Raw genomic sequence first — 17,592 nt, forward strand, 5'->3', positions numbered from 1 at the left:
TCGAAAACGCAGCTCTCCAGTGTGAGAAACTCCAGCGGAAGACTCCCAAGAACCATTCGTCTGGGGTGTTAACCCATCGTCACCATCATGGTGGCAGTGTGGACGTGAATAAAGAGCATGGCTTCACTAAACCTTGTCCACGACGACGATCACGTTTCTTGACCGTCGAGATGGGCTATATATACCTTCCCCGCACAGCCAACTTCCCTCTGCTTCTCTCACCCTCTCCTTTGCATATTCCATTCTGTCGAGGATCCCTCCTCTCCATCACTGTAGGCTTCCAATTTTTTGTGTAAGAAGCTCACCAAACCATCCATTCCCTGACTCCTGGCGACTTCGTGTTAGCCACCACGCTCTCTCCACCCTATCTACCTTCTCTTATTGAATGGGAACAGAGACTACTCAACCGGATGTCGAGGAATCGACTGAACCACCTCCTTGTGTTCCTATTCCTCAAGGGACCACGAAGCAACCTGGAAAAGCCGTAGACCGTTCAGTTGGCCCCCTTCGTGATCTGGACGAACGGGACAAGAAGCTAGGCACTCCAGATATCTCCTGCAGGGATTCCTCCGTCTCCTACTCACAGGTTGAGTGCAAGTGGGAGGAGCAATACGAATGTGCCCATACTTTTACTCCCTCTCAGATTGCCAGTATCTTGGGCGTTGACTTAGAGTAAGAACAATACTTATATTCCCACCCATGCTCTACACCCAGTTCTCACATGCTCCTCTAGAAATGGACTCAGCAGTGCCCAAGCGGCATCTCGCCTCCAGCAAGATGGCCTTAACAAAGTTAAGAGTGCAGAAGGGATATCCTTGTGGAAAATTCTGTTAAGGCAGGTGTCGAACAGTCTGACTTTAGTACGAGAGACACCTACTTTTCTCCCCCCAAATACGGCATTCCTAGCCAGCCAGGAACTGAAATCGAGATGTTCCATGTTAACTGCCCGATGCTAGGTCCTTGTGATAACAATGGCTCTGTCCTTTGGAATCAATGACTATATTGAGGGTGGAGTCATCACAGCTGTAATTCTCCTCAATATTATCGTTGGGTATGCGCTCCCTTGCCCTATATTCGTGGCGATTTTTTAATTCCCATGTCTACAGATTTTTTCAGGACTATCGTGCAGAAAAGACAATCATGTCTCTTCAGGCACTCTCGGCGCCCGTATGTAAAGTTCTCCGCAACGGACGGATAGATTCTGTAAAGGCAGAGACTCTTGTGGTTGGGGATGTCATCCAGCTCGCAGTCGGCGACATGGTTCCTGCCGATTTACGGCTATTTGAAGGCATCAACGCCTCAGCTGATGAAGCTCTTTTGACTGGCGAATCATTGCCTGTTTCAAAACAGCCTCATGCTGTCTTTTCTACTCGTGATATGCCAGTTGGCGATCGCACAAATATGGCATATTCCGGGAGTATAATGACTCGCGGTCGTGCTACCGGTGTGGTTGTCAGCACTGGAATGAAGACTGAAGTTGGCAAAATTGCTCAACTGCTCCGAGCTCAGCGACCTGAACAAGACGCAAATATCCTCGTCCGAATATGGGCCAGATTCAAGAGAAGCTTGTTACTTGTTCTTGGGCTAATTGGCACACCTTTACAAGTGCAACTTAGCAAATTCGCCCTCTTACTTTTCGGGCTGGCTATCTTGCTAGCAATCCTTGTTTTCTCGGCTAACAAATGGAATATTCAAGGCGAAGTCCTCATTTATGGTATTTGTGTCGCTGTTGCTGTGATTCCTGAGTCTCTCATTGCAGTTCTGACCATCACGATTGCTGTTGGAACGAAGGAAATGGCCAAAGGTAATGTCATTGTCAGAAAGCTTCAAGCTCTCGAAGCTGTTGGTGGAGTGACAAACATTTGCTCCGATAAGACAGGGACTCTTACTCAAGGGAAAATGATTGCCCGTAAGGCCTGGATTCCAGGCATAGGGACACTGTCTGTACACGATACAACCAGTCCATTTGACCCGAGAAGCGGCTTCATTCAAATTAACAACTCCGTTATCAACCCCGATCAATATCCGCGTGACAAGGATAGCCTATTTACGAAGTTTCTGCAAACCATTTCGCTCTGCAACCTATCCTCTGTGTATAATCCTTCTGACAAAGTCTCTCTAGACAATGCATCTGTTGCGGACTCAAGCGACACCTGGACCGCTGTCGGAGAGCCCACAGAAATAGCGCTTCACGTTCTCGCAATACGGTTTAATTCCGGAAAGCAGGTAATGCTGCAGAGTCAACAAATGGGGTTACTCGCAGAATTCCCGTTTGACTCGTCTATCAAGAGAATGACGGTTGTTTATCAAAGAAAGGACTGTCGGAATGCTGATGTGTTTACAAAAGGTGCTACAGAATCCCTGTTGCCGCTACTATCCATAAACAATAGCATGAAAGAAGAAATCTGTGCTGTGGTCGATAGGCTCGCTGGCGAAGGACTCAGAGTACTTTGCGTTGCGCACAAAATTATCGATCCAGACAACTTTACGCAGGTTTCAGACCGCGCAAGGGTAGAGACTAACCTAGACTTTGTCGGACTTGTTGGCTTATACGATCCCCCACGACTTGAAACCCCCGAAGCCGTGAGAAAATGCCACATGGCGGGAATCACGGTGCATATGCTTACAGGAGATCACATTCGAACGGCTACAGCTATCGCATATGAAGTAGGTATATTGGGGACAGTGATCCCAACTGCACAGGCGAGTACCGTGGTCATGGCTGCGGAGGACTTTGACAAACTATCAGACGCAGAGATTGATGCAATGGAAGCATTGCCGTTAGTTATTGCTCGATGCAGTCCCACAACGAAAGTTCGCATGGTAGAGGCGATGCATAGACGGAAGGCATTCTGTGTTATGACCGGTGATGGTGTTAATGATTCACCAGCTTTGAAACACGCGGACGTCGGAATTGCGATGGGCAAAAATGGAAGCGATGTGGCAAAGGATGCGGCAGATATGGTATTGACGGATGATGATTTTGCATCTGTGGTCAAAGCTGTGGAAGAAGGACGACGTTTGTTCGATAATATCCAGAAGGTACTTGCTAAATTCTTGCTTTAAAGCAACGTCGACGTTGAACTAACCCGAACATAGTTTCTAATGCATTTATTGATATCGAATATCGCCCAGGTCGTACTTCTGCTCATTGCCCTAGCGTTTAAAGACGAGGATGGCGACTCCGTTTTCCCGCTCTCTCCACTGGAGATCCTCTGGGCAAATCTCGTCACATCCTCTTTCCTAGCCCTAGGCCTCGGCCTCGAAGAGGGTCAACCGGATCTAATGTTCCGCCCAGCACATAACCTCCACGTTGGCGTTTTCACCCGGGAGCTCATCATGGATAAAACTATCTACGGCGTTTTCATGGGCAGCCTATGTCTCGTGTCGTTCGTTTCCGTCGTCTACGGCGCCGGCGACGGCTATCTGGGAGACAATTGCAATCAGGACTGGAACCCAACGTGCGACGTTGTGTTCCGCGCTCGTGCAACCACCTTTGCAACGCTATCGTTTCTCCTCCTTGTCACGGCCTGGGAAGTAAAGCATTTCTCCCGCTCGCTGTTCAACATGGACCTCACTGGCCGCAAGGCCGGGTTGCTCTCAGTCTTCCCCACCCTGTGGAGGAATCGCTTCTTGTTCTGGGCTGTTGCTGCGGGGTTCTTTATCACGTTTCCTGTGGTTTATCTTCCTACTGTGAACCGCTTGGTGTTCAAGCACCTGAGCATTACATGGGAATGGGGCATAGTAGTAGGTTGTGTGGTTGTTTACATTATGCTGATTGAAAGTTGGAAGGCTGTCAAGCGGGCGTGTGGTATCGGAAGTGGGAAGAATAAAGTGTTTACGGCGGAGGATGCGGAGGTGAGGGTCGGCCTGATGCCGATATCCGGTCCGCTGGTGGAGTCGAGGGAGGAAACTATGGAGAAGAAGTGATAGCTATCTGTTCGTTTATGCTGGATAACAGTGATTCCAGCGTGGCTTATCAACTAAGTCAGCCTAACCCTGGAGTGAACCGCCCCAGTGGATTTGTTTGCATCAAGGCAAAACACCTGTTCAACACCGGCTAAATTGCCTTTCCCCTTGAAGTCATTTATGACGTTATATTACGATCTCTCTCCGTTGAGAATATTTGATGCTGGCCACCTTGACGATCGGATAAAATTGTCGATGAATATGTGTGGCGTGAGCTCGTCTGTCGTTGCTCTGAGACCTGGTTGATTGGTTTTAACTGGCAGAATCCCTGCAGGGTGTTGGATCACTATTATTTTGTGTTTCATTAATATCTTTTCGCATGCTTTTATCAAATTGGAATGGCGGTCAACAATGACTGATCACCGTGGACTTTTATGAAACCAGAATGTAAGACAGTTAATCTCGGTTGATTGTCAGTCATTGTAAATACTTTGTCGAGCAATGATCTATATATATATACATATACATACATATACATACATATATATATATGAAGCATGCGGTCCAGATTAGGCACTATTATGTCTCCATTATATCCGGGATCAGTGGTATATTATACATCCAAAATAAATCTCCAGAAGTTAACTGCATTAACAACCCGCCATTTTGGCTTGATTTCCATCCATTTATCTAGCCCGGGGTTATATAGAAAACAGCACGCTTGAACGCCAGGGAAATAAAAGGAGATAAAACATTCTTCAAGAGTTAAGAGTCACACATAGAGTAAGTTGCAGACAAATAGGTTAGGATAGTTTTGAGGAGAGTTTACATAAAAAGGGAATGTTGGTGAGGAGGGGAGGGAAGTATTTTTTGAGAATGCTTTTCTGTTATTACTTGCGTCATTTGCTTTTGGGTATCCGTTTGTAGGTATGGGATTGCTTTCTTCGCGACGCGAAAGATGTAGCAAGAGTGGCGAGGACTCCGGAAGAAAATACGGACGCAAAGCGAGGTAACAACGCATATAGTTATAAATGTGCAAAGTAGTGGATGGCCGGATCAAATTCGACTGACGCACGAAGCATAATCGACGGGCGTGATCAAGGTTATCACTTGTAAACCAAGGGAGGATACTTCATCTCGTTCAACTCTCATCCTGACTCAAACTTCCATAACCCGTATCGTTACTTCGAATACTCTGCCTTCTTGTCTTATTCACGCAATGACTTTTGCTTTCAGGTCCATCGGACGCGAGAGGGCTGTCCGTATCATCCTCTTGAGATAGGGATGGTGAAGATAAATCGCTAATTTGTCCCTCGTGCATTTTTCGTTCCTTGTTGACTTTCGTCTCGTTGATGTCGACGCCAGCATTTCGACATGCTTCCACGCAACCATTGACGACTTTGTCCACCAGACAGTCTGTAAATCCGGAAGAGATCGGATTATAAGCATTCTGCACCCAGTACATGAGCTCCGAAGCGATTCTGGCCAAGTCGGGTAGGGGAAGAGGGTGGGTTCCGACGGCAGAATCCTGGGTGGACGACATGCAAACCGAAAGATTATCGGACGAGCAGACCGAGGAAGAGAGTGACGTTGATGGAACTAATCTATCGTCCATAGAAACCATGTGTAATAGGTGATAGAGTGGTGCAAAGCCCATCAACGTAAGTTCAACTGCGTCAATGGGTAGCCTGTTGAACAACTCGATAGCATTGTGCAAAGATAGTTTTGAAGAAGAGGGTTCTTGTGCTCCAGCTTGGCCCTGTAGGATCGCCGCGATCATGGCACAACGCACTGCGATGCAGATTTCATCGCGAACAGAGGGCGGGACTGACGAATCAAGGAATATCGATGCACTGCTGGACGGTTCCCGCTTGGGACGTGGGAGAGCGGCTAAAACTGAGTTGATATTCGCAACCCTATCCTCGTCGAAGAACAATGCTTTGATGGCGGCAGCTCGAGTGTAAGCGGCAGACGTGGGCGGTGCGGATTTCAGTGCCATTTCTAAATTACGCTCGAAAGCTTCTCGTCGTCGGGTACCGCAGTCTGCAGAAGTCACATCTAGGGAATGAATGAGTGCTTCTTGGAGGGCCCGGCTAGACCACCATGCTGCGATAGCATCTAGAGGGGAACGAATGGCGCTGTCTTCAACGACTACATCTAGTAACGAGTCCTCACCGTCGGTTGCTTCTTGTGTTGGGCGATTCCAAATCATGTTGGATGCTCTCTGAACGATGGCATCCGTGAAGACGTCCTCGCAATCGTGTTGAAGAAGATATGCCAGGTGACTTGGAAGCGCATCTTCATGATCCTCCGGAGTAAGTTTCTGCATTTGTTGTGCAAGCTGCCATTGATACTTGGCCAAGATTCCTGCAATATGGTCCGAAATCTTGCAGGCAATGGAGCCGGAGGAGCCTACACGCCATAGCAAAATTCGACAATGCAAGGACTTCAGCATCATTCGAGATAGGCTTCTTGGGAGGGTTCCGGCCGCGAAAATAGTCAGAACCAGTCGGCTCTTGCTGACCTCTGCATCACCACCGGTAAGCTGGGCATCCAAGGCGATATCCCATGCTTTGACACGGCCCTTTTCGTCATCCTCTGAGATACCGGTAAGTATCGAATACAGCTTCCAGCCAAGAAGGCAACGAAGCAAGTACTCGAAGCAACGAGAGGTGACGGCAAACCACTCGGGGAAAAAGGTGTGTCGAGGGACCCCAACTGTTTGGGTGCTAGTGAGCCATGCATCCCGGCGGAACTCGGTGGTGCCGGCGACAGTCGATTGGGACTTTTGTAGTTTCGATTTTGGGCGGCAGGGTCTCGAGTAAAATAGATAGAGGTAGACGAAAAAGGCACACCCAACAACGAAGAGGGATGTCAGGACGAAGTGAGACAAGGCTCTGGTTTGCCACGAGTTGGTTCGGATCACATAGATGTGCCTTCGAGCATATGCAAAGCCTTGGGCTAGAAGGTGGATTGGGACGCTTAAGAGTCCTCGATCTGACGACTCTTCCTTCTGGTTCTCAAATGTTCCAACCACCATAAGACCAGCTAATGTGCCAAGCATGAATTTGTTGGCAAGTCCTCCACGTCTCCCACTGCCATCGCCCGAGCCCGGTTCGTAGCGCTGACCTTGTCGAGACATCAACGAATCGGCATAATGCGGCTGAGGACCGGTTGGACGCAACCGTTTGAAGTACTCAGGAACTTTAATCAACCCTTCGGGTGGATACAACGGATTGGGGGACGCTTCAGGCGAGAATTCAGCATTTTGAGAGAAGATGCTCGGTGGTGAACTGGTGGCGGACTCTGGCGAAACCATACTCTCACTCGGAGACGGCTCCATATTTGGCATTGGCGGAAAAGCTGCTAGCCCTTGCTCTTGGGATTTCTCAAGCTGACGGAGCCGATTCTTCAGGGCGATATTCTCCTCCTCTAGGCGTTTATTCCGCATTTCCAGGTGCTTGATGTACTCTGTAGCCTTGGAAAGGATTGAGGCCTTGTTCAGCTTATTCGTAGAGGCGATCGTCTCTTCTTCCTCTTCGTCGTCCTTGGTCGTGCCACCGCCAAAGCGTTGCTTATACATGATGCGGAGACAGGGAACGCTGTCCCTGAGCTCCGCAATCTTCTCGTTGAGGTTTGCACGGTACCGCTTCTCGATGACGTTGTGCGATCTCTTTTTGGAAGGCAAGGACTTAGCTGCCGGAGGAGACATGCTGCCAGCAGAAACGGTGCCTGGGACACCGTCGTCCTCAGATGACTTTCGTTTCCGTCCCGAACCAGCGGAGACAGGAGTTGGGGGGAAGTTAGCAGACGTGTGCGGGGGTGGGCTCTGTTCCACGGAGACGCTCAACGCAAGAGGATCTGGGGGAGGAACAAAGGCGGGCACGGTATGGCCACTGAAGGCGAAGGTGGGAGAGAAGGGTGGCTGGAGACCCATTGCCTTGGAGTCGAGGGCGGTATGGATCTGAGAAGGTGGTATGTCGCCGCCGTGGAAGGTGAAGGCAGGTTGAGCGGACGCGGGGCTGAAGGTGGCGGCGGACTGAGGGAGGGAGTTGTCATCGCTCTTGTTATTCCCGCTGAACTGCTGCATGGCCACGTGATTGGATATTTCATCGGTGTCGAATTCGTCCCAGCGCATCCACTGCGTCCAGTCGGCGACTAGATCATCCGGATTTGACTCGATCAGGGGACTAAGGTCGTTCATGGGTGTGGCCCCTCGTTCGGGCATCCGAGTCGAGGACAAGAGGGCGGGATCGCAGGTAGGATCGGCTTCGGGAGCGGAAGAGGAAGAGGAGGAAGAAGAAGAAGAAGAAGAAGCAGATGAGGATGAGGTGGAGGTCCCAGAAGACGAAGGCATGGTGTTATAGTTTGAGGAAGGGTCAGAAAAGTTGGCTCATCAGACACCTCAGAACCGCTCCAGGTTTCGAATGGAGAACTGGCCAAACTGTGCCTAAGGGAAAGTTTCGGGAATGGGGTTCGAGAGCGTTTTCGCTGGGGTGAATGTTTTGCCTCCACGAACGGTTTAGATTCAGTTGGGAGGTCCTGTGTGGAAAGTTGGGGGAGGCGGATGGGGGTTCATCAGAAACAGCCTCAGGATCAAGAACAGGTTGGTTTAGAGGGTTGGAAAAGAACTGAGCAGATTGGGAGAAATGAAGAGGAATGGAGCCAAGGAAGCAAGGATAGAGCGGATGTTTGTGATTTAGCGAAGGGATAGTATGTAATAGCAACTCCGGATATTGGGCAGTTAACTAGACAAGCACAGACAACACGGAGAGCGTGTGTGTGATATCGCGGAAATGCGCCGTTCGGGCCCTGGGAGTCGTCAAGGATGGGCTAAGAACGAGAGCAGTCGGGGGGATGCAGGTGGACAGGCTCAATTGGCACGCAGATGGTGTTCCTGGACCACGCATGTCTTGTCTTTTGAGTCTTCTGCGCGTCACGATCGCAGGATGTCTGTCCTGCTCAACCTCGACTTCTGACGCCGTTCCACGTCCTGCCGTCGCGTTCGTCCGGCTGGCCAGGCCCGGCCCGCCAAGCCCGGCGCCACGTGAGCGGGTCTGCTTCCGAATCATACGACGCCGGAGCACCGAAGGCCCTGCAGCCGCGCTAGGCCGGGTGAGGTTTAGCTTGGGCCAAAGTCTAGCCGTATGTGGCTAGCTGAGCCGAGTTATATCCGACATCCGCGCTAGTCCCAGTCGAGATGCAGCTGATCTAATCCAGTTACGTCATGGAATTGCATGTGCAAGCCGCAAGCATAAGGGGAAAAAAAGCCGCGATGATGAATGTCTGAGGTTACGTCCGGGCGAGAACGCTTTGCTGCATCATCGCCGGTACCTGACAACGGCACGAGTCATACATATGTACACCACCTCGGGTAGTACCTGTTATACGCCTGCGTCGCCATTATTAGAAACATCAACAAGCCGATTGGGCCCTGAAACATTCATCACTAAAACGATTTGCGCTGGTTTGCATTCTATGTGTCCTATTCTACGCAGCAAGGGAAAATGGGAATGAAACCAACGACACAGACGCAACTAACTACTGACTTTCCGATATGCAGTTACTAATACATTCAAGTCCGCTCAATCAAAATGGATTCTCCACAGCTCCCTGTCGGCGCCGCCCTGGAAGTCGCTGCGGGTGTGCATCGTCAACACGTTGTCGCTAACCAGCATGTCCCCTCTCTGCCACGTGTGGTAGTACACCACCCGCCGGTCGTGCAGCAGGCTGTCGAGCTGGCTGCACACGGTGTCTGACAGCTCCGGCGTCAGCCCGTCGATCGAGATGTTGGTGGCCTCGAAGCTCGTCTTGCCCTCTGGCCAGGGTTCGTGGTACCGTAGGCAAGGTTTGCCGGTTGTGGGGTGGTCGACCACCAGCGGGAGACCGTGCAGCTTGGTGCTGTCGAAGGACGATGTCGACACCGACCACGTGAGGTTCCTCAACGTCTCGAGGGGGAGATGGTCGGGCAGGTGCTTAAAGACAAAGGTAGATGTCGAGAAGAGCGTGAATCCGGTGTCAGACGGCGACGGCGTGACGGCCGTGAAGAGCTGGAATCTGCAAAAGAAAAAAAAAAAAAAAAATTAAAAAATTAAAAAATCAGTGACTGTCGTCCAAGATCTTGGTTTAGCAAGGGTATACTAACCGAGGGGGGTTGGGAACCTTATAGATCGTACCATCCTCCTTAGTCTTCTCTTCAGTTTTGAAAAGGCCGTCAAAATGGAATGGCATCCATTCCGCTGACAGAACGTTGTTAAGCCCGCGGGTGTCAGCACCACGATCCTTGACCTCAAGCAGGATCCCGAACTTCCATGGGAGCGGTGTGCCAAACTCGGAGGCCTTCTCGATAAATCTCTCGCGCTCCCTGGTGCCATCAAAGCCGCGGAGGACAACGGGGGAATTGATCTCAGACAGGGCCCGGACCTTCTGAGGGTCAATGTCCCGCATGGAGAGCATTCCAGCTCCCTCGGTGGGTGTGATCATGACACCGCAGGGATACAGCGGAGTGACCGTGATGGGCCCTGAGCCCCAAGTGTAAAGATCACTCTTCTCCCTGAAGTATGAGGGTCTGGCATCCTCGTACACCAGCTCCCAGGCAGGGTCGTCCCGGAAGGTTTGGGCATGACCGCTGGTTACAGTACCATCGAGCCTGACTGCGATAGCGCAGTGCCACGGTGTCGCGTAGCTGGTGTCCGTAGGTAGAATTCCAATTGAGACCTTGTTTTGGCCGGTAGACGTGTGGATAGACAGGCGCAGGTGGTTGACAAACTTCTCGCGGATGGCGCGGGCGAATGCCTGGCCTCGGATGAGCATCTGTTTGGCGATGCTCTCCGTGCCCTTCTCGAAATTGGACTTGGAAAATCTATCTGAAATGGGGTATTTTTCAGCAAGGTCGGTAAGCAGGAACTCGCGATATCCACGATATGTCATGCGGACATCCTCATCTTCAGCTATTTTGTTAGAAACATCCCAATCTTTGCTACCAAAGTTGTTCATGAGAGCAACCCGGAAGTTAGTCGCATTGGCAACATACGACACCTCATCCAAGGCCTCAGGCGCCGCTAAGGGAATAAGGTCCGCAAGCCGAGAAAATTTAATGTGATTGAAGCCTTTGTTTCTCGCAAGCTCCCGGAGGGCTTCTCCATATGCCCAGACATCAGAGTCTGAAATGCTGAGTAGATCTGTAGAATTCAAATGACAGTGAGTAGATGCAGCCCCCCGATAGGTCTCTCCGTCCGACTTACCGTTATATACGATCCCGTCAGAAATAATGGTGAGCTCTGCTCCAGGACTGTAAACGTCTTGAATAGCGGCACAAAGGCCGTTCAGATGGGCAAGCGCAAATTCTTCGGCTTTATCCGGCAAGCGACCAAGGACCTTGACGCTAGTGTTGGGAGACTTGAAGGGAAAAGCTGGCAAAGCCATCTTGACAGGTCTGCTCGCTTTCACATGGCTGTAGATCTGCGTTAGGCCAGCAAGGAGGCCAATGTCCGACTGCATGCCTTCAGTGATGCCGCCTCTTCGCTGATATCGGTAGATGACCTCAATGATCTTTGCAGCCATATCGATGTGGGAGTGATCAACGACACGGCTGGAAAAAGGGAGGACAACATGGCCCGGAGTGCCCCGAAGGGCTGACTCCATGAGCACTGGGGCCATCATCTTGGAAAGCTTGAGAAGGTGAACGATTCACTAGCAAGCAGGGAGATGAAAAGACTGATAGAGTTGTATGCCCTTGGACAAAGAAGGGACATGTGTTTTTCAAAGGGTATTGAAAGCACGATGGCAGGAGATAAGATGCCTTCAAATAACGCCCTAGCCCATGGAAAGGACATGATTCGAGGCCGCCAAATGGGGGAACACCTTTATCTCCGTCCCGGACACCTGTCAGAAACATTTGCCTGCCACCACAAAAGCAACTATCCCAGCCTCGCCACCAGTCCGAGAAGATTATCAAGTGCTGAACCCAGCTGATTGTCCGGTGTTCAGCCCTCCTTCTCAACCGAAAGCACGGGCAGAGCAGGGGTGGTTGATGCGATCAACCGATCCTGTCGTCAAGATCCGTATTATTCCTAGAAAGTAAAATACGATCAGAGACTCATTTTGCGAGGCAGTTGAACCCCCACGGGAAGCGTTGATGCCATGCTCAAAAGACGATGCGATGTTGCTTGTTGTCTGTGCTGCCATTACACGTGATTGCTGACTCATATGTTGCTCGTTTTCACAGGGGCAACGCGCATCGTCCGGCAAACCCCGTCGGCCATGACGGTTACGAGGCGAGAGGTGTTGGTGATGACGGCTCAATGTCGAGATCAGCATCCAGTGTCATGAATCTCGTATCAACTGCTGAGTTCGAGGTAATTGCGCATGATGTACGGCCTGATATGACCTGGTTGTTTTTTGTCAGCTTCCACTGCTTCGACCTCTCAGCCCTGGAGCGGACCACGGTTTTGTCTCGTTCCGAATCAAATATTCAGCACGGCGATGTCCAGGATAGATCTTCTACAGGATCACCAGCCTTGTTATTCGTCTGATCCCTCATTACAGGGCGCTTTGACATGGTTGCATTCACCTTGTTGCCTGTTCTGAGGAGGAAAGAAGACGGTCGAGTTATCAATCTCCAACGTCTATATATGGACACGAGCCAAACAGAGTCAAGTCTCATTGCATGATCTGCATCCCGCAGCCAACCCAGGAGCCACCACCCTGATACGATGTCGTCAACTTGCAATGCACAGCCTGGCAATTCATCATTGGTCTCACAGACCACTCAATTACCGTTAAGCTTCTGGTTACATACTATGATACGACGATCGGGTTAGCGGAGGCGCATACTCGCGCCGAAGACGCCCGTATACACGTGTGTATCCATCATGTGCATATTTGCCTCTCGCAATACTCCGGACCAGGTGGGCTCCTCAGCCTTCTCGTGCATGTTTCCCAAGGCTTGCTATGCATGGAAGTGAGAGTGTGGGCAAAAGTGAGGTTGATGGTGGTGTTGATATCCAGCAGCCCGACTGGTAAATAATCATTTAACTGGCCAGTCAGTTCAATAGACTCGTTGCTATAAACAATCGCATCCCATAATGTTATACGGCCATCTGGTATGGGCTTCCCTGCAGATCAGCACTGCGCCGCGCGCGGAAAATTGCTCTTCAGGGGTTCCATGTTCAAACACATACTCTCTTGTTTTGTGCTCTTGCCACAGATTGCAATCAACACATGAGGTCTTCACTGACACATCAAAGACATGTCAATGCAACTGTGAATGGTTATGCATTCAATATTAGCAGGCTTGCGCAGGGTTGTTCAATATTTACATTTCACAGAGCCCGCTCTGGGGCCTTGTCAAGGTATGTAAATGGAACCTATTTCCCGATTAACTACACCCCTGTAGCGCTGTAAAGCGGGGACTCCTGCTTGATGGTTACACCATGGCACAGCATCGATAACGGCAAGTACCCATTGTCATTTTGTCTGTGAAGACTGCATAGAACCCAGCTAGCACATGGTATGGTCCGCACGATACATGTACTTGTTTTCAAGTCGCAACAGCTCATTGTTACCTTTTCGATGGGTAAAGTTACAGAAGCAGTTGGCGACTACAGGTTGAACTGGCATTGAAGCAAATTTGGAGCTCTTAATTCGAAAGCGAATTGTGAGGTTAGTTTATCCAACTTCATCCGTATTCTAACTGACAAAGATTTCTGCCAAGTACTCAGTCGCGCCCTCGGCTGTACCCGCATATGCGATGTACATATCGGGGCGAACTACAATGGCGTAATTCTCCCCCTCTTTGACAACCTCGGCCAAATAGCTTAACTCGCTCTCTCCGTTGAGATGGCAATTCTGCTCATCCGCTTTCGGTAATATCCTCAGCCATCGAACGAGACTCTTGAAGGTGTTAAAGTGGCCACCGTGATCACCGGCCACAAGAACCATGTACTTCCCATAAGTTACGATACTGTAGAGATACCGCGACTCCGAGGCGCCAGGGGTTGTCAACAGAATGTCAGGGCATGCCCGGCCGGCCTTCCAGATGCCCACCTCTGACTCGCGTACAGCAGGCGAGCCAAGATCATGATACGCGATACCCATCCCTAATAGCAAGGGTAAGTAATTTTCAGTTATGATCATGCTCCCGCAAAATTGTGCTCACCGGTAATGTAGTTTGCGTTTTTTTCCACGTTGCCAACATACTGCGTGGCCTCATACTTGATATCTCTCACCAAGCGTGCGGCAACACGGATGACATTCTCTGCCACCTTGCGACGCTCCGCGTCGTAACTCTGAAGAATTCGATTGGCCGCGCCAGGAGCTAGTTTGTCAGAATACTTTAAAATATATGCCATTCTCCATCCCAAACTGAATGCGTCAGACAGGCCGGTATTCAGTCCTTGACCACCATTAACGGCATGGCAGTGAGCAGCGTCGCCCGCAAGGATGATCCTTCCATTGCCGTTCTGGGATATGAAGGTTTCGGCAATTCTCTCTTTCACTAAACACATGTGTTGGCAAGAGTTGAGCCTTAAACGCTATCTGTAACTGATTACTTACCTTCAAAGGTGCTGAACCATTCAGTCTTGGTGAAGTCGACGCGGTAAGGAGCCAAATGCCTCTTGATAGAAGCCTTCGACTTCTCCTCAGTGACTTCGCCATCCAGCAAAATATAGAAACGCGCCAGACCCCGCTCCCGCGGGATCCATGCGACACGGGATTCGCCATCGAGCTCGAATGTGATAATCTCAGGGCAGCGAGGGAAGTCGCTGTCGATGAAGGTGTCCAAAACGGCCCACAGCATTTCAGGCTTGGTACCCGTGAAAGGAATACGAAGTGCCTGACGCACCATGGATCTGGCGCCATCGGAGGCGATGCAATACGTGCCGTGCACGATGCGTTGCGAGATGGTGGCTACCTCGACTCCGCACTCAGTCTCTCGGATCGACTCGACCCGCTCGTTATAGAGTAGAGACTCCTTGAGCTCTGCTGCGAGGAGCTGCTCTACCACGGGCTGGCCAATCATGAGAAAATTTTTATGCAGGACATGTTGAAGGCCTGTCCACCAGTGACTTTGGCGGGAGGCGAAGCCACCATTAGTAAAGGTGGAGCTGGCTATTTAAAGTGGTCAGTGAACAAGAAACAAGGGTAGATGACACAAGGATAGCCCGGTGTTCGAGACTTACTATTGCATTTGAGACCCTGGCTAATCAGATCGTCGAGAATACCCACAATCTCGAGATATTGCTGAGATCTCGCGTTCAAAGCATCAGCTCTTCCAAGTTGCAGCGGCTGAGGTTTTGCATCTGGAATGGGCCGCCCTGGTTAACAGCGAGCCTCCTAATTCCAAAGAGAGCTGAGTCATCGGGATGGAGCATACCCAGCACAAGGACTGATACTCCGAGTCTCTTCGCCAGAAGAGCAGTCAGTATTCCAGTAGGACCACCTAAGGAATCGTCCATCATGTTAGCCAGTGACGTGCTGGAAAATTTCGAACATATCTCACCGCCAACCACCACCAGATCGACTCGTGTCTCATCCATGGTGCGTGCGAATTGATGCTATGCCCTTTTTTCGGAGTACAAATGTGTGCGAGATGTTGGACTTCAACCCTCAGGGTTAGATTGCAAAATAGCTACACCGTACTGTGTGCTTTGCATTACGTTTTATACGTTGAACTCTGATACGATATTTGCTCATTGGTACTTGGGTGTAAGACGAGTTTGACAGACATCTTTGACGCCGCTAACTCAGCCGCGGCGAAGTTCATAATGTGATCCTTACTTCATAACTCCAGTTTCGGTTGCATGCTTATACGAAGTTATGCGTACGTACTTCCAACGGCTTTTTACTTTGAACTTCCAGGACAGCATGTTATAGCCGACTTCGTATCTTGTGTTAGCGGCATGAGGTAATTTGACCGTCGTATCAATACGAAACGTGGGGGATCCAAGGCGTTTTCCGGTCGAGAATGCAGCGAAATCTTCCTTGCAGATTTCTGCGCATATCATTTTCGGCTTATTACCCTAGTTAGGTGGCAACCTGGCGATCATCCGCCTCAGCTGCGATACGAAGGGCCTCCCATTCGTCGATCCACTTGGCAATCATGCGGGGAACCTGAGCTTGACAGGTGCAGGGGTCTTTAGCCTGGATGAACTTACTTGCTCACTTAACAACATGATGCATATCAGAGGCCAGAGGCTTCGCGCATATCTACTTTGAATTACTCAATACCCTGTCCAATCGTATGCGGGACCTGAAAAGGCCGCTGAAATTGAAATGAGTTACAGCAACCTGGGTAATGGAATGGGCGGCGGATATTTGCAACACCGAATTACTGCAAAGAGGCAGTGAATCCGGTCGATAGTGACGCAAATTTTACGCTAAAGAGTTTGTCTATACCTATCGTTCCTCTTAAAGAGAGATACAGAAAAGAGCATCAGGAATTTACACCATTTCCAGAAAGAAAACAGAAAATAGCCCTCAATCGACTCCTCAATAATGGATAGTTCAACCAAAGCCATTGAGACCCCTGAGCTTTTCAGCATTAAGGGTCTCGTTGCGGTGATCTCCGGCGGTGGCTCTGGTAAGTATTCAAGATATGTCGCGATTGTTTTTGCCTAAGATGCAATGCGCAGCTAACAGAACTATGGATGCCCATGCAGGTATTGGTCGCATGATCACTCGTGCCCTCGCCGTCAATGGTGCTGCGAAGGTCTACATTCTCGGTCGTCGTGGCGCCGTCCTGGAAGAAACTGCTAAACCCTTTCCTGATGTGGTGATACCAATCGAGTGCGATGTTACCTCCAAAGAGTCATTACAGGCAGCTGTCGACAAAGTTACCAAAGAGGTCGGATATATCAATGTTCTCTGGTGTAATTCAGGGACATCGGGTCCCGAAAGTCCTGAACTGACCAGCTCGTCGTCTCTGGACCAGTTTATTGAGGCTAACTGGAGGCATTCGGTTGAAGAATACGCCGAGACGTTCAAGGTCAATACTGCGGGCTTCTGGTACACAGCCATTGCGTTCTTGAAGCTCCTCCACCTTGGCAATGAAAGGGGCAATGGGATGCACAGAAGCCAGATTATCGGGACGTGTAGCACCTTGGGCTTTGGCAGATTTGCAGCTACCGGTCGTTTCGCGTATGGACAGAGTAAAGCATCTCAGACTCACATGATGAAGCAACTATCCACACACCTGGTCCCGTATGGAATTCGGGTGAATATGGTTGCCCCAGGGCGTAAGTACATACATACATACATATGAAGTGAAAAAAGGAACTCATCGAAACTAACAAACGATCAGTTTTCCCTACAGATATGACTTCATCCATGACTGCAAGTGGTTACGACCCCTCGAAGCTAATTCCAGAGGGTAGAGCTGGCGCGGATACAGACATGGCTGGTATTGTTCTTTTCCTCGCGAGTAAGGCAGGCTCTTATTTGAATGGCAATGTACTGGTATCGGACGGTGGTCGCTTGTCGATCGTTCCTTCAACATATTGAAAGGGAAAAGCTGGATAGATTCGAAAACGTGATCAATTTGATTATCTATTCCCTTTATCTTCTTGCCCAGACGATATTCTATCTGCAAATTGTAGTGCCTAGGAACTGGCGGAAACGACCCAATATCGCGAGTGGGATTTGTTTCAGGCGGTTCACTGGCCTTCAATCCTTTAACGAATA

The 17,592-nt window shown here is 50.0% G+C and overlaps 6 protein-coding genes across 6 annotated transcripts; 3 read left to right on the plus strand and 3 right to left on the minus strand.

The window, feature by feature from the left end:
• Positions 1-50: 50 nt before the first annotated feature.
• On the plus strand, positions 51-4,417 carry CIMG_00162 (potassium/sodium efflux P-type ATPase, fungal-type). The gene is made up of 5 exons (XM_001246390.2): positions 51-672; positions 734-860; positions 957-1,051; positions 1,107-3,042; positions 3,100-4,417. The coding sequence occupies exons 1-5, from the start codon at positions 386-388 to the stop codon at positions 3,928-3,930; spliced, it is 3,276 nt and encodes a 1,091-aa protein (XP_001246391.1). The 5' UTR covers positions 51-385; the 3' UTR covers positions 3,931-4,417.
• A 633-nt stretch (positions 4,418-5,050) lies between these two features.
• Positions 5,051-8,266, minus strand: CIMG_00161 (HLH transcription factor; the record flags this gene model as incomplete). The annotated part of the gene is made up of 1 exon (XM_001246389.1): positions 5,051-8,266. One exon carries the CDS (start codon positions 8,264-8,266, stop codon positions 5,051-5,053), a length of 3,216 nt encoding a protein of 1,071 aa, XP_001246390.1.
• A 1,085-nt stretch (positions 8,267-9,351) lies between these two features.
• CIMG_10486 (pyoverdine/dityrosine biosynthesis protein) lies at positions 9,352-11,571 on the minus strand (the record flags this gene model as incomplete). The annotated part of the gene is made up of 3 exons (XM_001246388.2): positions 9,352-9,966; positions 10,055-11,090; positions 11,154-11,571. 3 exons carry the CDS (start codon positions 11,569-11,571, stop codon positions 9,495-9,497), a joined length of 1,926 nt encoding a protein of 641 aa, XP_001246389.2. The 3' UTR covers positions 9,352-9,494.
• A 381-nt stretch (positions 11,572-11,952) lies between these two features.
• Positions 11,953-12,987, plus strand: CIMG_00159 (uncharacterized protein). Its single transcript, XM_001246387.2, has one exon. The coding sequence runs from the start codon at positions 12,066-12,068 to the stop codon at positions 12,441-12,443; it is 378 nt and encodes a 125-aa protein (XP_001246388.2). The 5' UTR covers positions 11,953-12,065; the 3' UTR covers positions 12,444-12,987.
• Positions 12,988-13,599: 612 nt separating this feature from the next.
• CIMG_00158 (FAD monooxygenase) lies at positions 13,600-15,449 on the minus strand (the record flags this gene model as incomplete). The annotated part of the gene is made up of 5 exons (XM_001246386.1): positions 13,600-14,009; positions 14,069-14,407; positions 14,467-15,021; positions 15,093-15,227; positions 15,287-15,449. 5 exons carry the CDS (start codon positions 15,447-15,449, stop codon positions 13,600-13,602), a joined length of 1,602 nt encoding a protein of 533 aa, XP_001246387.1.
• A 958-nt stretch (positions 15,450-16,407) lies between these two features.
• On the plus strand, positions 16,408-17,459 carry CIMG_00156 (uncharacterized protein; the record flags this gene model as incomplete). Its single annotated transcript, XM_001246384.2, has 3 exons — positions 16,408-16,492; positions 16,572-17,147; positions 17,213-17,459. The coding sequence occupies 3 exons, from the start codon at positions 16,408-16,410 to the stop codon at positions 17,410-17,412; spliced, it is 861 nt and encodes a 286-aa protein (XP_001246385.2). The 3' UTR covers positions 17,413-17,459.
• Between the last annotated feature and the right edge of the window lie 133 nt (positions 17,460-17,592).

Source organism: Coccidioides immitis (assembly GCF_000149335.2).
Source record: "Coccidioides immitis RS genomic scaffold supercont3.1, whole genome shotgun sequence".
Taxonomy (NCBI): domain Eukaryota; kingdom Fungi; phylum Ascomycota; class Eurotiomycetes; order Onygenales; family Onygenaceae; genus Coccidioides; species Coccidioides immitis.